The following is a 17785-nucleotide window of genomic DNA, read 5'->3' on the forward strand; positions in this document are numbered from 1 at the left end:
TAGTTGGCCGCTGGTCAACAGAAGTCAGTCGCTGATATAAGGTAAAAAAACTCACTGCCGCCGGCGTCATAATGGCGCCAACCAAACAACTTGGAGGAGTTTAAACTTACGGTGCCTGGAGAGGTAAAATGCACTGGAGAGGGAAAGCTTCCCTCTGCCCTCCCTACCCTAGCCCCGACAAGAGACTTTTTTTTTAAGCAAAGCATCACTGTAGTGCCTGTGACAGAAAGATGCAGGAGGCATCTTTCTTTCCCCCTCAGTTTGCATAATTGTGATATATCTCCCCCTGATTTTTTTTTTACTTGTTTTTCATTTTCTTTCCTGTTTTTTTTTTCTCCCCCTTTCCCCCCCCCCCCCCCCCTGCTCCATCACTAGCCTCCGGGCGGGGTTGCTAAGGAAACGGCCGCTTGGCAACGCGCGCGAGCCCGGGGGCCGGCGGCGGCCGCTGCGCCCCGCGCTGCTTCTGCTGCTGCTGCTGCGATTGCAGCCGCCGCTCGCCCAGCCTCCGCCGCCGCCGCCGCGCCTCCTCCCTCACTCGCCGGCGCGCTCGCCTCCTCGCTAGATGGTGTGCGAGCCGCCGGAGAATTAGACACACTCCGGACGCGGCCAAAAGCAACCAAGAGGAGGTGTAGTGTGGTGCCAGGGGGTGGGAGGGGAGGGAGGGAGGGAAAGCGAAGAGGAGGAGGGGAGGCAAAAAAAGAGAGAAACAACACCTAACAACTGGGAGGGGGGGAAAGAAAGAAAGAAAGAAAAGAAACCCACCCACCCACAAAAAAAAAAAAAAAAAAAAAATCCTGTGGCGCGCCGCCTGGTTCCCGGGAAGACTCGCCAGCACTAGAGGGTGGGGGAGTGCGAGCTGAAAGCTGCTGGAGAGTGAGCAGCCCTAGCAGGGATGGACATGATGCTGTTGGTGCAGGGTGCTTGTTGCTCGAACCAGTGGCTGGCGGCGGTGCTCCTCAGCCTGTGCTGCCTGCTACCCTCCTGCCTCCCGGCTGGACAGAGTGTGGACTTCCCCTGGGCGGCCGTGGACAACATGATGGTCAGAAAAGGGGACACGGCGGTGCTTAGGTAGGAAAAACGGCGTGCTTTTCGTACTTGTCTCAGTCTATCTTTCTGTCTCTCTTTCCACCCTCCTTGCGTTCTTTTTAAACCGAGAATTAATGCTGGTGGTGATCACCATCAAAAGACCACGTCTCAAGATATCCAGGCACTGACTCTTTCCGGAGCCCCGGTTCCTTTACACTGGGGAAGGTAGCAAGCAGGACTCGTGACGCTAAAGCACTTTGCCAGAACGCCAAGTGGCCCCGGGATGAGTGAAGTGTGAGGTTTGGAAGGAGGGGCAGGTGCCACTTTGAAACTCAATTCACAAGGTCTGTGTTTTACTGTCATGGTGTACTCTTGGAGAGTCTGACAAGTTTATCAGGTTTGTTTCTGTTTTACTGTAGCAAAAGCGACTCTTTCAAACTGCTTTCTATCTGCTCCTATTTATTTTCCCTCTCATTTTGATACTTACGCTCAATTCCAGATTTCTCTTCTTTCCTCTCAGCTTTCCTTCTTTCCTTTAACGGCTTTCTCCCTTCCTCCCCCTTTTCTTCTCCCTCTTACTTTATCCATTTCTCCATTTCTTTCCTACCCTTTTTTCTTTGCCTCTATTTTCCTCTCCATTCTCTTCCTCTTTTTGTTTTCTCCTCATTTCCCTCATTCCTTGTATCGCCACCACTCTTAATTTTTGACGCCTTTATTTAGCCTATTTCCTCCCCTCTTCATTCTTACATTTTTCTCCATTCCCCATTTTTCTTCCTCATTAAAGTGTCTGTTCCGTGCCTTGTCTACCCTCTTTTGACTCCCTCTCCATTTCCCAACTGTCTCCCCATCCCCCTTCCCTGTCACACACATATGCATATTTCCTCTTCTCCCCTCCAGTATCATTTTCTCACCCTCACAAATCTCTTTTTCATAAACACACTCCATCACATACTTTATCTCACATCCTCACACATGTTGGCCCTTCTATGCTCTAACGAGCACTTCCACATTCAGATTCTCTTTCACTGCTTAGAAGGCACACACTCCTTCACTGTTCCACACACTGTCACTTGCACATGTGTACACACCACCAGTCTGTCTTCCCTCTTTCTTCCCATCTTCCTACTAAAGTCCATTTTCAGTTTTACTCGTTTTTCTCACTCTGCCTTTTTTCCTCTTTTTCCTAAGCTTGAATATTGAAAGGTTTGTCACTAATGAATATCCATAGGCTGATTTTAACCCTAAGCAACAGCGCAGAGTGTGCTTCTGGACACATTTTTTCTTCCAAGAAAACATAAATTGGTGATCAGCAGTGATTATATCTAAACAAAACAAAAACAATAACACACAAAAACCCTTATTCCTTCTTTTCCCATTGCCCTTCTTTCTCTTTCTCTCTTCCCTACCTGACACACACCTCAAATCTTCCTGAAAGATCCTCTTTCTCTCCACTGGGTGGTAGTTGGCTTTTAAGTGTGGATTCACAAAGTCAGTTTACTTGGAATGCTTGAGGTGAAAGAGTGTAGGATATGTTTCTGCTTGAATTATGCAACATATTTTAAATTTAATGATGTGGGTGTGGTATATGACTTACACCTACCAAAACATACTTTTGAGGCTAAATTTAGATAAAGTATTATTATATTTTCTTATATTAATTAATAATGTTTTTCTAATGTACCTTGTTATTGTTATAAACATAGAATTCCAGTGAATGTAGGCAAAAGTGACAAATAATTTTTATAACTAAGTAAAATACTTTTTTCTTGCTGGTAGCAGTGAAAAAGTCTTTGCAAAGCACAACATTATAAAGGATATAAATTAGATTCATATTTATGTTCTTCGTATTAAGTTTGTTTTTAAAGTTTGAACAATAGTGGTTCAGACAAAACACTGTATTCAGAGGCTGCAAGCACATATCATGTGAGCTGAAATCTGTATGTTCCATAGCAACTTATTGCTTATTTATAATAAGCAATAACATTTTTACTCTGAAGTGTTTGACAGAGTGCTTGTCTTTTGATTGCTTTTATCGTGGCATTTTGTTTTCTAAAAACATTCTAATAAATACTATATTAATTAAAATAGCTGGACCTCCGTTCTGTTTCTAGGAAACCTGTGCTTAGTTCATTTATTGCCTCCAGCAGTGAAGCTTCTTTAACATGTGGTAATCATATTTTTCTAATGTTGTTGGTTTGGTGCAGTCCTTGTTTACTTTATGTGTATTGCACCTCATCCATTCATATGTTATATCCTGAGTGTTGTAGTTTCTTATTTTAGGGAACATTTTACTTTTAAACTTTTTAAAGAGAATAAAAACACTGTCTCTTCTCAGAAAGAGAAGAAACAAACAAACAAAAATAAACATTTTTTTGTTTAATAAACAATCATTTCTTGACATATGAAACAGAAATTTGACCTGCATTACTTTTTACCAAAAGTAATTTGCTCCTAAGAATTCTGTAATTCTCTAGGGAGTATCCCAGTTTACGAACTTTTTACCTTTTCCATATATTTTAAACGAATTTAACATATTTAATTACCAAAAAATTCTCAGTTCTATTAAAATATTGAATTGTGCTTATTTTTTCCCTTAATTCTTCTGCTGATCTTTTATTTGCTCTGTTAATAGACCAGTAGAGACAGAACTTAAGGACTAATTGAGTGTGTGTAAGGCAGTTGACATGTTTTTCATTAAAAATGTCATAGACTTATGCTTTATAATTTTATTTTGGATACTTAAAATCATATTTGTGATATTCTCTAATGCATTAGAATATTAAAAGACTGTTCTATCCTTCAAACATATCTCTCCTCCAATCAAAGTATATGAATCTAGTATTCAAAGAACAATTTACTGAATTACATGATACGATTTATTATGCTTTATACAATATACCCCATTTATTATAAATGTAATGTAGTTCTCAAAGTGTCTGTAAAAAGCAAATAGTAGCATAACTGAAGTTATCAAACAACTCTAAGTGTTAAAGCCCTGAGAGTGCCAATATTCCATTCAGAGTTTCTTTGCTTATGGTTACATTAATGAAAGTGAAGATAATGTTCAGATGATATCTTTCTATCTCTAAAGTGTCAGCATGTCCCTTGTTGAGAATAGAAACAAGAAAAACAAAACTTTCTTTAGCTGGGTTTATAATATCCAAGGGAGGTTCATTCTTTGATTTTCTAACTAAATCCATCATTTTGTAAATCATCTTCCTTTAGCTTAAGTAGAGGACTCATAATGAAATTTCATTTAATAAAGTCAACATTTTTATTATTTTACCTTTGCCTCTAAGGTTGTTGAAGCGATATGTTAAGTGTCAAATAACCCCTTACTTCTAATAATGCTACTCAACCCCTGAAGAATTCACTTGAGCTCTCTGACCTTTCTTTATAAAGATAAGTATTTAATGATGCATCTATTTAATATTGTAACAACTGATACCTCTTTTACTTAAGTTTTGGATTTAAATAAATACATGAACATTTAAAATACAATATAATTTGCTATGAGTCAGAATCAATATTTTCATTAACTTATTAGATATAGGCTTAGATTTTTACTAGGTGAAATACATGTTGTATTTTATGCCTAACAAAGCTTATTAATCTGTACATAGAGAAATTATCTTTCTCCTGTCTTCAAGTCGCATTTTTTCATTCATGGAAGATCTAAGTTCATGTGTCATGGGGTGAGTTAGTAGAGGTCATCTATATATAACATAGGTCACACAGGACCCAGTATTTCTAGACCTGGAGAATCAAGGGGCATGCCAATACATAATTTCAGATAGCTTTATATTGTAATGATGAAATTCCTTGAATGTAAATTGATTTATTTAATTTTTACCTCATTAAAAAACACAGCTATATAAGCAACTCTAAAATGTTTAAAATTCTTTGGAAAAAATTCGAGGAACACCTTTTTTTTTCTCCCAATGCCTGCACATTTTTAAAAACACATGTCATTGTTAAACTAATTCTTTCAACCTGTTTCCACTTCAACAATTCTGTATGAATTTTGTACATTTTTAGCCATCTTCCTGATATGAATTAAAAATATCCTATTCTCTGCTTGTCATGCTTTAATCAAAGGAAGAGAGATTCTCTTCTTAAATATAATATCTTCCTTTTTCTTGGCAAAGTTTAACACAATTCTGTCATTTTAATACAATAGAGATTCTACTATGATATTGTAATAAGGAGGAAGACTACTCAGAGCTTAGAATGAATTTTCATAGAAAATTGGAAGCCACAAAAGTTTAGGAGGTAGATTTTTGAGTGGATATGAGAAGTATTTGTTACTTCTCAGTCTACTTGCCCAATGCATTTTGTTTTACGATTAAGCACACATTAACTAGTTTTTGTTTGGGATGTATGTTATTGAATACAATGAAGTAAATGATTTATGTTTGGAAATGCTTACTTACCAATAGTAATGGAAATCAATTATTTTGTACTTTTGGATTATCATTGGAGAGCCTCGTATAGTCTCTTGAGTCATTCATTCCTACACATTGATGCATTACAATTTCCAAATACATTTTTCAGCTATATAGACATTTTCAATTTAGAACACTGAGGCATTTAAATTTATATGCTTTTTAAATAGTGTCCTTAAATATGCTGAGGATTGTTTCCTTCTTTAAAAAAGTGGATTAATAGATTGTCACACTGAATCAATTTGGAAAAATATGCTCCAGAATATGGAATAAAGTACAATAACATTACTGTAATGGTTTACAGAATTGTTCTACCAGTAGGAGTTATAGATTATATTAATGAACAAAAGAGTATATTCACATTTTCTAGATAACTTCACTTTTGAGCATCTCTTTAGTTCAGAACACTTTGATGTTGAATACAAACATCCATTGTGATTATATCAACCTTTGAATACAAGTGTTTTAATGAACTACTTATTTTAAATAGATCAGTTTTACAATTAAATAGCTCCAGGAATAAGTTAATTCTGCAATTCCTGACTTCTAAAGAGTTAAGAGAAATGTTCACATCATGGTCTGTGCCAGTTTTGGGTCCGATTGATCAGATCCGTCTGCTACTCAATGCCATTGGGAGTAGGGGATGGAGGTAATCCCTTAGACTGTATTTCCCAATCTTCCACATCGGCTATCTTTAGACTGTGACTCACCAATGTAAGATAGTTTTGGGAGAAAGGAGTTCTCACAGAAGGAAGGATATTTCTCCCTTCCTTCATTGCTTCGAACAATGTCCAACAGTGTCTTCATCTCCCTGAAACTTCTTTGTTACAACATCCACTTGGACACTGTGGCTCCTGGGTTTTTGTTGACTACCTCATACTTTTGCTCCTTCAACCTAGGATTGGTAGTGACTTCTTGCTGTTGCTACTTCTAGTTTCTCATGATCACCTGTTTGGATTCTCAGCTTCTTCATCCCCTGTGTAATCAATTCCCTGCATTAAATTCCTTCTGATTTAAATATTCAGAGTAGTGCTTGTTTTGCTGGTTGAACCTTGAAAGATAGATAGTGGAAATTAATAATTTCATTGATTTTAATTATATTTGATTGAATGACTCCTTTGCCCATGGCACCATAATTGTTGCTTATAAGTATTCTATATCATTGTTGCTTAAAGAAACATGCATACAAGTTAAACATAACAACATTGAGGAATATTAAAAAGGAGAAAGATGGGTACATTGAGACTTTTCCACACTCAGATTATGGTGAGAACCATCAGTAAAATATGTCAACTTAGAGTTAAATATATAATCGAGTACACAATTTCTGTAGAAAAATATTTAACATTGCTATACATTCACTAATACAGTGTTTTGTGGTTTTTTCTGACTGAGTAAGAGAGAACTGGGGCTAAAACCTGCTTGTGGATATGTGATAAAAAAGCCGAGACAATTCCTACAGAGTTGCCTATTGAAATCAATAGGAATTAAAGGCTTTTCCTTTATGTAGCTTAATACCTGGGGAGCTAATCAAAGTTTCTAGTTTCCTATGAAGCCTATGACCATAACAATGCCCCTTCTTCAAGTATTTGACCTTTTTAGGAATTAGTATCTCAAACAAATTGAATCTTTTGATTAGCATATCCAATTTCAAATGGCATAAATCTGGAAGTATATACATCCCATAACTTACAAAGAAAAACTAAGCGAACCTTCAGCCTAGGAGTGTTAGTGGCCTCCAGCTATCACTACTATTGGGAGTAGGGGATGGAGATTATCTCTTAGACTGCATTTTCCAGTCTTCCACATTAGCTGTCTTTAGGCTGTGATTGGCCAATGGAAGTTACTTTTGGGAGAAGTGAGGACTCTTTTTTTTGTTTTGGTCCCTGTTAACTGTTAGATGCTATGATGAACTTCTCCCTAATTTCCATGAAACATTTTCTGAAAGATATATATGAGGTTGTCTGACATCAATATAAACAAGCAATCACCTTCAAGTTCTACTTTTGGTATATTTTTCCACAATTTTTTGCAGAAAAGATGTTAAATTAAAGCCATCATTAATGAAAAACCCTTTATAGGGGATACTCTAGAGAGTATTTATGAATTGGAAGGGAAGTTGAACTACTTGATCTCTGCTACTACATCCTTCTAAAAGTTTTGCTGCTCTGTTAAGAATTGTCATTGACACTTTCTGTATGTGAGAGAAAATACAATCACTTGCCCTATTTTCCCCTGGGAAAATCATCTTACCAGCCTTTTGGCTTTTCTAGAGGATATTTAAAATTTTGTCTAGTGCTATTTCGCTAACTATTTTATCTGTTTCAGATTCACCAGAAGCAAAAAGAATTTCCTATACTAGTAGAGAATAAAATGTAGAATTTTTCTAAATAGGCATAATCATTATCAAGCTGGATTTTAATTAATCTGCTATTTACCTATTGCAGAAAAATACATTAATTAAAATATCTTGAAGAAATTAAATGGTAGCAAGAAGTTTTTTTATGTTTTTTCAAAGCATACTTTTTGTATGTATTTGTTGTAATAGTTTTAATTTGGTAAAACACCTGGGTTTGTAAGGTCGCTCGATGACTGTTGTTCACCACTATATCCCTAGGGCCTTAGCACAGAACCTGGCATATATAAGGGCAATGTCAACTATTTTTTTGAATTAGTGAATCAGTGGAAGGATATATGAAGGAATAAATACATTTTCTTTTTAAAAAATATTGTTTCACATTTCAGTAATCATAATACCCTTAATACTTTGTTGGCTCTGCATAGTTATAGAGTTTAAACACTTTTTATTGAATCCATACACCAAAAGTCTTTGTCTTAATTAATTCCTATAGAAGTCTTAGAGGTGGGTTGAGAAACATGTAGTGGAATAATTTGGTGTATTTGAATTGTGGGGCATGATTTATTAGTGGGTCTTGAATAAAATGCAGTGGGTACTAAAATATTTTTAAATAAATTGAACTAAAGTAGATGAGAAGACATTGCATATAATAAAGGTTACTACTGCCTGATTAAACCTATACTTCATGTGTGTTTTTATGTATGTATTATGTTGAGATTTCAGATATATTTCTTACTGTGGGTTGCAGCTGAAAAGTTTTAAATGCAGTGGTCTAGTTGGTGTAAAGATTTTAAAGTATAGTTATAATTTTAAGAAGCTGCAAGATTTAAAATTATATAGGAAGGCTTTTGCTCTTTGCAATTATAATCAGCAGATAACAGGAACAGTTCAAAATAGTAAAATGTCTTTTGTGACCATCTAACTTCTTTTTCTGTTTCTCCCTCAACTCTTAGAGCTTCCTCTTCCTTTCTCCTAAGGTTTCAATTAAACAAAATCAATAAAGATACAGAGATAGAGAAAAATTGACTATTTGCTATGGATGAATAATCCTCTATTGTGAAATGTAGCTCTATCCCCCAAACCAAAGCAGAACTTTGTATTATTCCAGTCATCTCCCAGAGGTAGGTCAACAGTACTTTATAAACCACAGGGTATTGATACTAGCTGATAGAATTTTAATGTGGTCATGTGGCTTTGATTTATAACATTGTGGAGGTTATCTATTAGCTTAGTGGTTTCTAAGCCATATCAAGTTCCGAATCCTGACAGAGGACCTTTGATGCTCTTGAGCATCCAGCTGGCATAGGAATTGGTCTCTTAATCACTTTCTCTAAGAAAACAGGAATAAAGGAAAGGATGAATTTGGCAATGTTATTAGCATTAAATGTTGGTCTTTTGAACAGAAGCCAATACATTGTACTTTCCAAATAGCTGGTAATTTTCTCGACTTAAAGAAGATGTTTATAACCCTTTCATTCCAGAATTAAATGTTCTTTACTGAATTTCACTAAGTGTTTGGACACATGTCCAGTGCTTCTGTGCTCGCTTATGTTAGGGTTTCTTTAAAACTATAGCTATTTCCTTAAAGCATCTGAAGGTTTTGATTGATTTAAAGGGCAATGGGAAATGTGTATTCTGGTGCCCTCAAAAACCCCTTTCTTCTGGTGCAGCAAAGATTTAGAGGTATTAAAAGGACTTAAAAGATATTGTGAGCATAAGCGCTATAATTGGTTAGAAGGCATGATAACATTGTTTGCATATTCTCTCCAATAACATTACATACTATTATATAGAGATATTAAATGAATAAATCAAGGGGATCATAAAGTTTTCCAAATCTTACTGATCGAGTATTTCTTATAAGAGAACATGTTTATGTATATTGGACTTGTTAGTAATCTCTTTTCAAATTAATATCTTTTGTGATTGATGAGCTGAATGTAAAATATTGGTAAAATGACGATTTCTACAGCTTAACACAGAGCTTGGCACATACTTAGTGCTCAAAACCTGAATTTTGAGTGAAGCAACAGAGATAAGAAGAGAGAAGGGGAAGGAGAATGGAAAATGTTATTATACATAAGTGACTTCTAATCAAATTACTTGAACCTTTAAATCACTGGCTGACATAAAATTAATCCCAAAATTTCCACTATATGGAAGAACTACATTAATAGAATATAAGTTTCATTTCATATGATTTATTAAATAATTGGAATGTACATTGTACAAATTGAAGTTCTAAAATAATAATCTTTGAAGATATGTTATTAATAGCACTGTTCTTACTAAACTTGACACCATAGGAAACATACTTCTTTTTCTAAACTTTTTTAGTAGCAACTTTACATTTCTTCTCTTTGTCCCATTTATCCATGTCCTTCTTACAACCTACACAAGTCAGAGCCATGCAATTCCGTTTTATCTGAAGAAGGCTGCATACAGTTCTTATCCAAGAAATCTGGTCATCCCATCACTTCCTTATTTAGACTACTGAGGCAGTATAAATAAAAAGAACAAACATTTTAGATTCATAAAATCATAGGTTCAGACCTCTACTCACTCAGTTAGTGAATCCTTGGAAATAGTACTTTCTAAACTTCAGGTTCATCAACTCTAAAATGACATGCTAGAATCTTCCTCTAAGATTGGTGTGAGGAATAAACGAGATAGTACTTATAAAGCATTTCAATCCAAGTACTGGACACCGAGTAAGGGAGTTATAAATACTGTATATTATTGTATTTATATTTGGGGATCACTTCAATTTTTGGTGTATGTCTTCTGTATAATTTATTAGCTCAACTATGTTTATTTTAGAAGATAGGTGGTAGCTCTATACCTTGGTCTGCGGTGTAGTGGGAGGGGGCGTATTTTTAGGGGAATATGTTCACAAAAGGAAATTCTATATAAAGTTATTTTAATAATTCCCTGCTTCTCTTCTTGAGCATATGACATTGACCAACTTCTTTGGCTTTTGCCTTATTATTCTGAAATATTAGATATGAAGAGTTACTTTTACTTATACACAGAATTTACCTTCTATCATAATAGTTTAGTTTTATTGAAATTGGTTATGCTTTAAGGTATCCAGAATCAGGTATCCAGAATCCTAGCTTCTCTACTTATTGGCTGTGTTATCTTGAACAAATGCTTTATCTTCACACAGTCAGTCTCCTTATTTATAAAATTGGAAAATTAGTACCTTCCTAACAGAGCTTCATGGATTGAACACAGTCCTTAGTACATAATAAGGAATACATTTAGATCAGCTAATAATATCCTGTTTCTTTTCCTAATCTCAAGCTGACATGTATTGGTGCTATTTGCTTATTGAAGGAGTATATTTTCACTATTTAAATTTTTCTGTGAATTGTTTGTGAACCCTCTGAACAGTGTTCTTTGAACATATATATAGGTTTTTATATTTCAAAGATTCTATTTAAACTTTTGTTGTAACTCAGGGGATATTCTTGTGTTTGTTGTTGAACCCAATATACAAGTTAAATGACCCCAGATCTTGAAGTAGCTACGTTAAAGAAGTTTTGGTCATTAAGGTGCATACCCACAGCACTCAACAGCCTTAGAACACATTTTATGCTCAACATCTTGATGCAGCTACCAGAAGTAAGAGACCACTGTAATTGGGTGGTCACATGAAACAATCCAGGACATGGATGAGAAATGAAAATGAAAATTAGCCATGATTAGATATCCCTTACATTTCAGTGTTTCTTTAGGGCATCTGTGTTTTACTCTGAAGGCAGTAAATTTCAGAATCAGTTTGTATGGGCAAGAACATTCTCTGCACATTCTCGTTTTAGCCACAGACAAAATACTGAGTAGAAGCTCAGAAAATATGTATGAATCTGTGATAGTTCTGTATATTTGCCAAATGCAAAGCAGAAAGACATGCATTCATAGTAATGACACAACTATCAGCATTATGATTCAGATTCAAGTAACACTTAGTAATTCACATTCTATATATGAGGTACTTTCTCAGCAATGTGCAGTAAAGTGCTGCTTTCTCAGTGTTACAGCCAATTCAATTCACTCTTGGAAAGGCAAGATAACCTCCTCCAGGTGGAAAAGACAGGAATTGGCTGAGTCAGAATTCAAATTCATATTCTTTTCTCCCTAGTGCCTTTTCCACTGCTCTCTTGTGCTTCTCATGAAGAAAAGTTTAAAAAATAATAATTAAAATTAATTGAAATTAAAAATTAATAATTAAAAGCCTTGCTTTTTCAGTTATTAAACATTTGTTAAGCACCAACTACATTTTAACTACTGTTAAGTCTATAGTGATGAAAAAATCAGGGTGTTACATATTTGAAGGAAAATATGAAAATATTTAAAATGAGATTAAGTGTTTAGTATATATTAGATGGTCTTTAATCATTTGATAGATTAGAAATAGTGAATTTTTAACTATAGATATTCTAGGGAAAAATATCTCTTTTCCAAAAATGATTTTTGTCCTAATGATTACAAGCAATTGATAAGATGAGAGAAAAAATAAACAGCTACTGAACATGATTTATAGTTAGGCATTATACATTGGTTACCAGTTGAATCCATACAACAACTTAAATTTTTTCTATTTTATGAGCAGGAAACTTAATTTATAGATGCTGAAGTTTATAAAATTAGGAAATGGTGGAACCAGAATTTGATCCCAGTCCTGTATATTTTCAAAGCCCATATTCATTTTTTTTGAATGCCACAATATTTCCTGAAGCTTGTTTATATACTGTACTCCTTAACAGAAAAGAGAGGCAGCAGTTACTTGTTAATAGTATTTCAAGTCCCCAGGTGAATCATTGAAAGTTAATTCTGAGATAACTCTGAATGGCTGAATCACCTTGTTTTACTCCTTAGAAAAGGGGTTAAGCAGCATGGAGTGTTTATCAATTGTCCGAGATAGATGGAAAGATAAAAAAAAAAAAAAAGAAAAAAGGAAAAAAATCAGGGACCTATAAAAAATCCTTCCACTTTCATTAAACAGTGGTATCTTATGGACTTATGTTTTTTTCAGTTTATGGATAAAACCAAAAATACTGGAATTAGACATTGATTTTTATCTGATGGAATGCAATTTAATAGTCTTCCTTAATGTGCTGATATGTCTAACTTCTAAAGCATTTACATGTGTACCCAAGAGGAGGATAAATTTCATGATTGTTTTCCCTCATGTTGATTTCTTCCTCTTTGTGTATTCAAAGCTTTCCCAATGTAGACCTTTCTATCCAATTTTTTCTACTCTTTCTCTGAATTCTTATATCTTTCCATTTTATAATATTTATTCTATCAATTTTATGTTATATTATTTCATTTTCACTGTGAGAAAGAATGTAACAAACATTGCCTAATGTAACTGACACTGACTTAGGATACTCAAATTGATTGTTTTATTTTCCTTTCTTCTTTAGGAATTTATTTCTATACTTTGTATACTTTTAGTGAACCAGGTGCTTTCAGATATTCATTCACCCACTTTCAAAATATGTTTATTAAGTAATTATTTACTTTCTATGAGTTGAAGGTGAGATAAATTCTATTCCATTGCAAACTTTGCTTTCTAGTGCAACATGTATTCTTAAACAGTGTTGTGTAGTATAGGAACTAATGCTTGAATCTTAACGTCACCAACTATTAGTTCTATGGCCACGGGAAAGTTTTTGGTTTTACTGAGACTCAGTTTTCTTGTCTGTAAAATGGAAATAATGATTGTTATTGCTATACTTCTCATGAATATAATAATAATAGATTTGAATGTGCCTGAAACAGTGTTCAGCACACAGTTGGTGTTCATTCAATGTCAGTTTCCATTCTTTGCTCCCTTCCCCTTCCTTCCATTAATATACTAGTAAATATAGCTTTGGGCCAGGACTGTGCAAATGAATTTTTATATGTCATATTGTACTTGGTGTATTTTATTTTTTCTCTAATAACTTCTGAGTTTCAAATATTTCTAACTCAAGGCAGCTTTCTTAACACTATGTAGAGTAGAGATAATCTGAACATGTGATGACCATCTTATTCATTCTGTTCCTACTTCTTGGAATCGTTTTTCCTTCATTTGACATGCTTTACCTTCATACTCTATTATTTTAAATTTTTTGAACATGGATTTCCCCCTAAATCATTATCATTTATTAGCATATCTTGAATGTCCATGATTAGTATGTGTTTTCCTCACAATTTCTTCTATTGGCATCAAAATCTTCTTGCCATCGAGTGTTTTTTCTACATTTCTATACTTTTCTCAATATAGTTGCATTTTTTGTTGTTGTTTGAAAGGTAACATGTATAAAGGAACACTTCATAAATACTACCTTATGGTCTGTTTGACCAATGCTGCAAACAATATTTGAAATTCTTCTGCAAACAATTCTTCATTGAAATATCACTTCCATGCTTTTGCCACTTCATTTTCTGAACTATTCTGACTGTCCGCCTCCTGCCAGAGTGGAATGGATGATACTTCTTTGTAATCTAAGTAATTAGCAGATTTTCTGACTCTTCCTGGGCATTCTAAAAATTCTGCTCATATTTGATGTACATAATCATACATAACATAACACATGCATATGTTTATATGGGAAATCAGTACAATGTACATTCTTAATATTTTTATTCCATTCACATTAAAAATCCCCACTCACCTTTCTTCTTCTATATAAGAATATTGTACAATTTCAAGTTCCCTCTAAAACTCTTCAAAATTATCAGCATTTTCCTACTTGCAGTGGTCATACAGGTACTTTTAGGTTGGGCCCTTAAAAAAGTGTGGCATATTTCTTTGGATTATAAAACAACAACAGAAACCCTGGATCAGGAATCCCACATGAACTTCTCAAGATTAGTTTCCTACATGCCAAATATTATGGGTAAATATTAGTACCTACCCTAGGAGTTATGAAAATGAAATGAGTTAAAGTTTGTAAAGTCCTTAGCATCATTGCCTGGTACAAAACAAACAGTAAATATAAATTAGCTATTATGATAATTGTTAATAATAATATTCAATATCTAATATAGATGTACTGACAGCAAGCAAAATCAAGATTCTCTGGTAATGCACTTACATATCTTTTCACATGCCTTAGGAACTTGTCTCATTAATTTTTCTTTATTTCAAATAGGACCTCTCCCTTTACTGTCCTTATTTTATAGGGCTTTATTCTTCTCATCAAATGCTTTTCTGAAAAAGGCTTTTCAGTCATTTCCAAATTCTTTTTATCCTCTAAACAGCCTAATGCTATTTTTTAATGGAACCTTCAAATAGTTGGAATTTAAGAAATGAAATAAAAAAATGGAAACATACATTCACGCAAAAATGTATTTACTTCTCAAGTTTGAAAGTCAAATGAATTATATCACATTTGATTTTAGCTGTAACAAAATATATTTGTTTGTTTGAACATAAACCATTTCTTCCTTGAATGTTAGTTACGTTAATGTTTTATAAAAGACCACTACTACTGTACTACAGGATTCATGGAGACAGAGTCATTACCTTAAATTTCTTTGGATCCAGAGACCTAGAGCAGGCTTGGCAAGCAGAAAAATACCTGTCCAAATGAATAGATCATTCTGTAAAAAACTAATTTTTCTTTGCATGTTTAGTTTGAAATTGTACCTAGGTATGTATTTTTATTTGTTAATTTAGTATAGTTTGCTATTAGTTAACATATTTTTACTCAGATCTTATTTGCAATGTATGTTAAGGTGAATATATATTTAAATCTTCATTTCTTAATGTTCATTTTAGAGTTATATCATTCATTCATTTGAACTTTCCTAAGGCTGAAGAACATTTTTTTCCCTGATAAACAACATTGCTATACTTCTAGAAAATGTTCATGCCATTATTTGTGATGATGGAGTAAGATGAATGGGAAATACTCTAGGCAAAAATGATCTCAAGAATGAAGCAATGCGTTATACTTTTTAAATGTAATGCTATCCAAAATAGATGTTTCATATTTTATTAAATAAAATCACTTGAACTCTAGAGTGAATGGTACTATAATGTTTTCCCCCAATTTTTGAGTAAAAGATTTAAAAATAGGATGTCAAAGTAGAGAGGAAAGATTAATTTCCTGTCTAATAGGTCCAATCAAATAGATGATCAGAATGGGGCAGTTGTGATGAATAAGTTGTGTTGTGGCAATGATGATAGTGCCTATGATTTCTATAGCCTTCTAAGAAATTTTTTTTAAGTTCAAAAATTAAGACGGCAGCTAATTGGAAGTTTTCCAAATATGTTGCATGTTCAGGTGCCTGGTGGATGTACTTAATAGTCTATATTTTAGCAATTTAAGAACTTACTTTGATAAGTTCCTAAATTTAAGTCCTTACTTTGATTTTAGAGATATTTTTAGGCACACAGTGATGTATTCAGTAAATAGTTTACTAATTGATTGTACTGCACTGCCTTAGAAGCTTGAACTACTCTTAAGCACTGACTTACATTCTTTAGTAAATTAGAGGCATACGTTGAGATCAGAATTAATATTCTTATTTTTAAATTAAATTGTGGTGTTTGCACCTCATTTTCCTTAAAGTAATATGCAAAAGAAGGCTTGATGTACTCTAAGATTAAATGGAAATATTAAAAATGATTGATTTAATAACACAAAACTAAGGTAAAATTCTAAAAAAACCTGTTTCTTAATGAAAAAGCCAATTTATATACTATAAATGATTTTCATTTGGAATCAGCAGATAGGCTGGTGGTCAAACAGGCCAACAGCTCTAATCAGTCGTGCATAATGAAAACAGAAAGTTTGTTCAAAAGTTTAAAGTGTAGCCTAGAAAAAAATATCTGATATATAAAATATATGTAAACTGGTAGCAATGGTGTAGTTTATAGCTTTTGATTAAAGAGAAAATGCTAAATTACGAATAGTTATTTAACTATTTTATGAATAAATAAAAATTGATAATTTACTTAAAATTTGTTTAGCACAGTTTATATAAGAACTTATAAATGTATTACATTTACATAAATAATCTTAAAATAAGATGATAATATTTAAAAATCAGTTTTTGTTCATGTGTTTTCCATGTAGAGAAAAATTAGCCTTTGGTACATTTTAAAAATTTTATGTTCAAGAAAACAGTTTTTTGAGAAGAAATGAAGTATAGACCTTTTAAATGATGATTGCTTCATAACAGAGAAAGCCTATTCGTTATTATATTTTTTAAGGAATATCAGTAGGGACTACATTTCCTGTCATTAAAAGTAATTGATCTATTTAAATATAGTAAAAATATATAAATGTTCTGAAAAATTAAAATGGCTATAAAACTATTTGGTCCCCATATATTTTCCCTACCTTGAATAACAAATAATAAAAATGTGGGAAAATGAATATGAAAAAGCAAAAATGACATGTTAAAATATATTCAGTCACCTTTATTAATTTTTCTGTATTTAACTGCAGCTGTCATTAAGATTTTAGTACCTCTATTTAATAATTGATGTAAATGATTGCACTAAAGTAATATTCAAGATATTAGTACATTATTAGTGAATTAAAATTTAAACATATTTCTTTCGTATCTTTGAAATGATTTCAATGGTATACTTTTTATTTGATGTCTTATTTAAATATCATAAAAAGCTTATGAGGGAAGCAAGACAAGGAGTAAAATTTCAATTTTATAATTGAATAAAGGCAGACTTAGATACTTAAAGACCTCTTCTTGGTTATAAATAATAGATATGTTTAGATAATATCAAAGCTTGGACTGAAACTCAGATAGTTTGAGTCTTTGCTTAATGTACTTTTCTTCATATTGCTGATTACACAAACAGGAACTATTCAAAATTACAGATTTTATGTGAATTTCAAGGGGCTATAGAACAGATTTTCATTTTATTTAGCCTCTATATTAAATATATCTGCCATGATTAGTGAGGGCTCTAATCTCCAGGGGCTAC

At 33.5% G+C, this 17785-nt stretch overlaps 1 protein-coding gene across 1 annotated transcript in view; it reads left to right on the forward strand.

Annotated features, from left to right (window-relative positions):
• The first annotated feature begins 401 nt into the window (after positions 1–401).
• Positions 402–17785, forward strand: part of NEGR1 (neuronal growth regulator 1) — a 923741-nt gene continuing 906357 nt past the window's right edge. Inside the window, exon 1 of the mRNA XM_004464253.3 lies at positions 402–1068. Within this exon, the coding sequence (XP_004464310.1) occupies positions 893–1068 (176 nt within the window). The 5' untranslated portion in view covers positions 402–892. The remainder of the gene's footprint in view (positions 1069–17785) is intronic.

Source organism: Dasypus novemcinctus, chromosome 9 (assembly GCF_030445035.2).
Source record: "Dasypus novemcinctus isolate mDasNov1 chromosome 9, mDasNov1.1.hap2, whole genome shotgun sequence".
Lineage (NCBI taxonomy): Eukaryota > Metazoa > Chordata > Mammalia > Cingulata > Dasypodidae > Dasypus > Dasypus novemcinctus.